The sequence below is a fragment of the Gossypium raimondii genome, chromosome 12 (genome assembly GCF_025698545.1).
Source record: "Gossypium raimondii isolate GPD5lz chromosome 12, ASM2569854v1, whole genome shotgun sequence".
Taxonomy (NCBI): domain Eukaryota; kingdom Viridiplantae; phylum Streptophyta; class Magnoliopsida; order Malvales; family Malvaceae; genus Gossypium; species Gossypium raimondii.
Genome location: NC_068576.1, coordinates 46,225,682 through 46,232,244, shown reverse-complemented (window position 1 = coordinate 46,232,244; position 6,563 = coordinate 46,225,682). Strand labels below are relative to the sequence as shown.

The following is a 6,563-nucleotide window of genomic DNA, read 5'->3' as shown; positions in this document are numbered from 1 at the left end:
CTTGAGTTTTCTTTAATTGTGGGAGCCATATTCAGCCTTCTTCTTGACATTGTTCTTCATTGGAGGGGAGGTTAGAGCCATTTGAAGGGAGTTGTAAAATCTTTATCGATTTCAAGGCTTCTTAGGACTTTTCTTTATTCTTTTGCTGTTCATTCTTCTTTATTAAATTCTGCTTGTGCCGTTTTGTTGAATAATTTGGGATTAATTGTTCTTGTTTCGTTTCAGCCATTCCAAACTTCAAGATCTGATTCGGCGCTTCCTTGGACATAAAGAAACGTTTTTGATTCACAAGAATCCCCCTTTTCTTGCCGTCCAATCCCTAGAACTAATGTCCATTGATTTCGCAATCTATTTTTAATTTAGTTGTTGTTTTGTGTTCTTTAATAGTTTTGGCTGATTGGAAGTTAATCTTGGGGCTTAATTTCGTGTTCTTGGCTTCCAAGAACATCTATTCATAAGTGTTTTGATTCTTGGCTGTTCTTTATTGATTTGGGGATTTTTAGTTTCCAGATCTAATTGATTCTAATTAAGTTTTGCTGTTTCATTTCAGATCCAAACGTTTAGAGTTTTCGTAGGAGTTTCCCGTGACTTGACAACACGATCTTGGTCCGAGTGCAACCCTCTATCATATTTAGAAAAATATATAAAATCACCCCGAAGGATTAAATTCCAACTTAAATTATCTCCAAACTTAAATATTCATTCATTTTAAGATAAAAAAAGGGAGGTAGTTTGTGCTATTTAATTAAAAAATATAAAATTATTGAAACTATAAATACATTTTTAATAAAGGTTTTTTTTAAAAGCATTGGAATGATAGTAATGAGAAGCATATTTCACGTGGTGTTATCATACATCAAGTAGTTGGAGTAATTTATTTGTGCTTTGATAAGTTTTCACTTTTTAGTTAATATTCGTCTCTATATATTTACAATCAAAGCTTTCAATTTTACTCATCACTATACTCTTTCACTATAAATCACATTGGCGTTTTGTTTTTCTCAATCAACCCCTTTTCTGAAAATAAGTAAGTTTAAAACAAAAAAATCAGTTGATTTTACCCTGAATTCATGCTAAGTAAAATGCGGCCACCGTCTCCGAACAGAAAGAAAGAGGTGAGATTGAAGAGAGGGCCATGGACAGCTGAAGAAGACAAATTACTGACGGCTTACATTCAAAAACATGGCTATGGTAGCTGGGGTTCCTTGCCTCACAAAGCTGGTCTGCGCTTATTATTTCCCATATTATTCATATATCATAATCAAATATCTTCCTTTTGTATATTTTTATATATTTAGTTAACAAATTTGAAAATTTTGCATTGGTTTTTTTGGTTTTATATAAATGTAAGTATAGGACTTGAACGATGTGGGAAGAGCTGCCGACTGAGATGGATTAACTACTTAAGACCTGATATCAAAAGAGGAAAGTTTAGTTTAGAGGAAGAACAGACCATCATTCAACTCCATGCCTTTCTTGGAAACAGGTAGCTACACACTCACACTTCATTAATTGTTCTACTGCTTACATTAGCAAAGGTGAAATTTAGTTGATGAATGGATCATATTTTATTTTAGGTGGTCGGCAATAGCGGCACACTTGCCTAAGAGAACAGACAATGAGATCAAGAATCACTGGAACACACATCTAAAGAAAAGGTTAATCAAAATGGGTATTGATCCCATGACTCACAAGCCCTCAACCTCCCCATCACCGAAAAATGGTTCAAATCTAAGCCACATGACCCAGTGGGAGAGTGCACGTCTCCAGGCTGAAGCCAGGTTGGTCCGTGAGTCAAAACAGGTTGTCCCAAATCTTACCACCCGCCCCACTAGGAGGAGTCAACTCACCAGAAGCAGTCCCAGGTGCCTTGACGTACTCAAAGCCTGGCAAGGTATAGTTGCCGGCATGTTTGTTTTCTCCACCCAGGATCCCAGGTCCCTAACAACCTCAACTCTTCGTTTCCCTGGATGGGTAGAAGCTGAGGAATGGCGGGGCCAGGGAAAGAAGGGTTCCAGCGATGCTGATGATGCATGGTTTGAGGAGGACTCAGTCATACTACACAGTCTACCTATTGCAAATATAATGGAAGGTTTGTCGGATGCTTTTATTTTGAATTCATGGATGGGTGTCGACAAATCAACAGATGAAAACACTGTAATGGAGAATGGTAATTGCTGGGATAGCGTACTCAACTTCTTGAATTCTTCACCATGTGGTTCGCCTGTGTTGGGATAATATCCGAGAGACAAAAGGGTCGTAAATTATGTTAAGGTTTGATTCTTAAATATTATTAGTATCAATCAACCCGGTTTCTATGTTGATCAGAGTTCGACCTCACCTTATCTCCCATTGCCTAGTACAAAGTTGGAAGTTGCTTCCTTGAGTGTCCTCTACATTTAACAACCCAGCAACTGAATTATTATCACGTTCCACTAAAACTTTGCAGTAACCGTGCTATCCGCAAGTCATAAAAAATAGCTCAGAGTTCTGCCTATGTGATTGTATACGTCCCTGCATTTGATTATAGGCATAGCCTACCTGACATAACCATAGCTATTTCCAATAATTCCTCTACTGCAGCTTTCTTCCGTGTTTAATTTAACCCAATCTTCTAGAGGAATCTAACAATCTGCTTCAGTACCCTACTGTGTGTATGAACTCCATTCATAAAGGCAACCAAATTACACCTTGACCATGCAATACATTGATTAATTATATCCTCAGTCCTAAAGTTTTCGTTATTAAAGAAAACAAGATTTCTTTGCTTCCCATATCCTCTAACAAATCAAAGCAAACAGTGAGCTCCAAATCGCTCCATCGAATTGAGTTCTGTGCTCCAATTTGATAACCAATCCTTGAGTGGAAGATTGAAGTATCTGTCATGATCATGTTGATGCACTATTTTGCTCCAAATTGAGGTGGCCGATTGGCAACCTCTTAAAACGTACAAGCTTGTTTCTGTGCCACCATCGCAAATGTGATATAAAGGATCCTTCCCGATGCCTTGTGTACACCTTTGAGCATTCACTAAAAGCTTATCATGCAACACTAGGTAGAGAAAATGTCTTACTCGTTGTGGCCCTTTATGCTTCCGAATTAGAGTTCATTGCTTCTCTACTTGCCCCTATCTTCCTTGTTTCAAATAGTTGCAGGCATTGTTACCAAAAAAGAGAAAAAAAAATACTTGCAGGCATCAGAACAAAATAGACCATATCTTTGGACCATCTCCAAATGCCCCGATCGTGTCTTTTGTACAAAATTGGTGGTCTAGTTCCTGCAATGTGCAATAGGATCATTCGAACCATTCTCAATAACCGAGGGAAGAATTGTAACCAGGCATCATTTATCAGGCCTTTATCCAACTGTTTCTCTATGCGATTAGAACCCCATCTGTTATTACGCAAGTAAACGGGTATCCATTTAACTAGAGGTGGTAAAAGTACCAGCTCGGATTGGTTTTTTTTTGGATTTAGATTTTTTTGGGTTTGGATCATCTTGGGTTAAGATTTTCTTTGGACTTTGATATTTTCGAATTTGAGTTTTCTTGGTCTCTAAGATTTATCGGTTTCGGATTCAAATCAGTTCGAGTTGAACAGACTCGGACTGATTCAAAAAATTTTGAATTTTCTGAGTTATAAATAATTTAATTTTGAATGTAATAATTCATTTTAATTTTATATTTGGTAACACAATTCAAAATTTGCCTTATAAAAACATAAATTACATATTTAATAAAGATCATGGTAGTCGATACCATATTCCTCAATCAATACCAAGTAATCTAAGTTTCGATATGGTTAAGATTTTCATGTATTTTAACTATTCCAATACATTTCTATCGATACCAGCTTGTATCAAGGTGGGAAATAGCAGAGTATTCAAGTATGACACTATTTAATCCTGAATGGGAAAAAATTGAAAAAGCTTTGATTTGCAGACTGTTCAAAACAATTTCGTTTTAACTTTTATTAGAACAAAGAATTAGAACTAGAGGTGCTCATGGGCCGGGCCGGGCCCATAAAAAATTTTCGGCCTGACCCGAAATATGAGCCTGAAATTTTGCCCAGGCCTGGCCTAAGAAAAAAATCGTAAGCCCGGGCCCGGCCCGGCCAATTTTTTTAATAAATACCAAAAATTTATTTTAAAAATATTTTAAAATTAATTTTTTTTAAAAGTATTTTAAAAAGTATTTTAAAATTAAAAAATAATAAAAAAGTATTTTAAAAATATTTTAAAATTAAAAAATTTTAAAAATAAATATATTTATTATATCGGGCCGGGCCAGACCTGGGCCAAAAAGTGGTGCCCGAGGCCCGACCCGTTTTCTAAACGGGCCTTATTTTTTTACCCAAGCCCATATTTCGGGCCTATACTTTTACCCAAACCCTCCCATATTTTAGGTGGGCCGTCGGGCTGGGCCGGGCCGCCCGGCCCATGAGCACCTCTAATTAGAACCATATAAAAGTTTTATAAGGCAATTTTGTTCTAACTTCTGTTAGACTAGAGAATGTGACAAGAAACTTTGTAATAAGGTAAAAACAAGTAGCAACGTAAGGAGATAAATGAACACACAATATTTGATAACGCAGTTTAGATTTACCAATCTTACTTTACGGAACTTTACTCAGAATTATTCCATAATTTGTTTGAATCAACTATTGGCTAAAGCTTAAACTACTTTTATGATACAATCATTTTCCCCAAATTACCTCACAATACAATCAATAAAACTCTACAAGAAATACATAAAAAGACACCCCAAAATTGCTTTAAACTATCGGTTTTTACTAAAATTATTCTCTTAATTTTCTTGAGTATTGCACTTCAAGTGATCATCTAACAGTGTTTTAATAAGCTTTAAACTGTCAATTTTTACTGGAATTATGCTCTTAATTTTCTTGAGTATTTATTGCATAAAAGCCTTCATAAATAAGTCTTTCAACAGCTTCAAAATTCTCTCAAGGGATAAGGATAAGAATTTTCAACATTTTAAACTTCTCCCTTCTTCTCTAAGTTAGTCGATTGAAAGATGATGATCATAACCTGTATTAGCACGAAATTACTTCATCATTTGTTGCTCAATAAGTTTAAATCATAAACCATGTCATTAAAAAGTTAAACATGTCAACTGAAAAACTTCGATAACATCAAAACTATTGTTCTATCAACATGAAGTGGAACAAAAGAACCAGTCAAAATTCCAACAAAGTTCAACACCGTTGGAGCAATCAAAGGGAAATTAAGTCTTTAAAAGGTGTTCTTTGAGACTCAAATGGTGGTTGGATTGTTGGTTCAATAGGAATTTAGGAATCTGTACAATCATCAAGCTAAGTTGTGGGCTTGTTATGTTGTTGGAAAAGGGTTGCAAGAAAATCGTGTGCTCAGTGGTTCATATACTGAACGGAGCAAAGATGTCAGTTATTGTCTCTTTGGCTAGAAGTATTCACGAGTTAAAATGTAAGCAATGGTAGATTAAAATCAAACATGTCTACAACAGTCGGTTAGTTGGCATTGATATTGTTGTTAGTGTAGGAGAATATAAGTTAAAGTGCGCTGAAACACATTATCCTCCTATTTAATGGTTAATGAGGGACGTTAGATGATTCTAGAGATTGTATAAAAACAAAATTAAAAATCGTAATGTTACACTCGTACAAAAAGAAATAAATAAAATATATATATTTTATATCTATGAGAGAGATTGCCTTATCATCATCTTAACTATATAAAATTAAAAAAAAATCCTCCAAAAATATTAAATGAATTGGTAGGTTAAAGTCTGATTTTGTTGTGTATGTGTGTGTGTGTGTTTTTTTACTTTCTCATTTATGTTGTTTTAATTAATGATTACTCTAATTTTAATGAAATTAACTATTCTACATTTTATTAAAACGGATTTAGGTAATACTCATTTTTTGAGAAATTAGGTAACAACATTAATGTCCTTCATTTCATTTATGACATGAAAGTTTAATGGATCTCCAACATGTCGGTAGTGGATTAACTCTCTCTCTCTCTCTTTTTTACTATTTGAAGCATGTGAACGTAGAAACGGCCTATATCTTATTTTAATTAAATATAATTAATTATGTTTTAATTCTAATTAGGGAAACAGTTTTAGTATTTTTCATTATAACTAAACCTGTTCATGTGCTAGATTATCTGTTCAGACTCGAAAACCTATTTAAAATTTGAGAGGGTTTAGACAAAAATATTAAATCCAAAAATGGGTCTAAGCAAAAAAATTAGGTCCATTTTAAAATATAAGTTAGGCTTGGGTTTGAACATTCAAGGCCCAAGCTCGGCTCAACCCGACCCATTTGAAGTTTATAATACATTATATTATATTATTTTTTTATATATTATCTAATTTAGAACAAATTAAAAAATTTAAACTTATACTAAATATATAATACTACTCTAATGTAAATACTAAAATAATATTAAGACGACTATATAAAAAATTTCAATAAATAAAAAATCTATAAAATTATTAAATATAAAAATGAAATAAAATAAATATTTTTAAAAAAAATTAAAAGTAATATAGGTGGCCTAAA

At 33.9% G+C, this 6,563-nt stretch overlaps 1 protein-coding gene across 1 annotated transcript; it reads left to right on the top strand.

Moving 5' to 3' along the window:
• The first annotated feature begins 845 nt into the window (after positions 1 to 845).
• LOC105764500 (transcription factor MYB106) lies at positions 846 to 2,340 on the top strand. The gene is made up of 3 exons (XM_012583092.2): positions 846 to 1,221; positions 1,357 to 1,486; positions 1,578 to 2,340. The coding sequence occupies exons 1-3, from the start codon at positions 1,071 to 1,073 to the stop codon at positions 2,236 to 2,238; spliced, it is 942 nt and encodes a 313-aa protein (XP_012438546.1). The 5' UTR covers positions 846 to 1,070; the 3' UTR covers positions 2,239 to 2,340.
• Positions 2,341 to 6,563: the final 4,223 nt, after the last annotated feature.

Bases quoted from the DNA above. Each gene is read 5' to 3' on its own strand.
- LOC105764500 (XM_012583092.2), top strand. From the start codon at position 1,071: ATGCTAAGTAAAATGCGGCCACCGTCTCCGAACAGAAAGAAAGAGGTG. The intron at 1,222-1,356 runs GTCTGCGCTTAT...ATGTAAGTATAG, and splicing joins TTCCTTGCCTCACAAAGCTG to GACTTGAACGATGTGGGAAG. The intron at 1,487-1,577 runs GTAGCTACACAC...ATTTTATTTTAG, and splicing joins CATGCCTTTCTTGGAAACAG to GTGGTCGGCAATAGCGGCAC.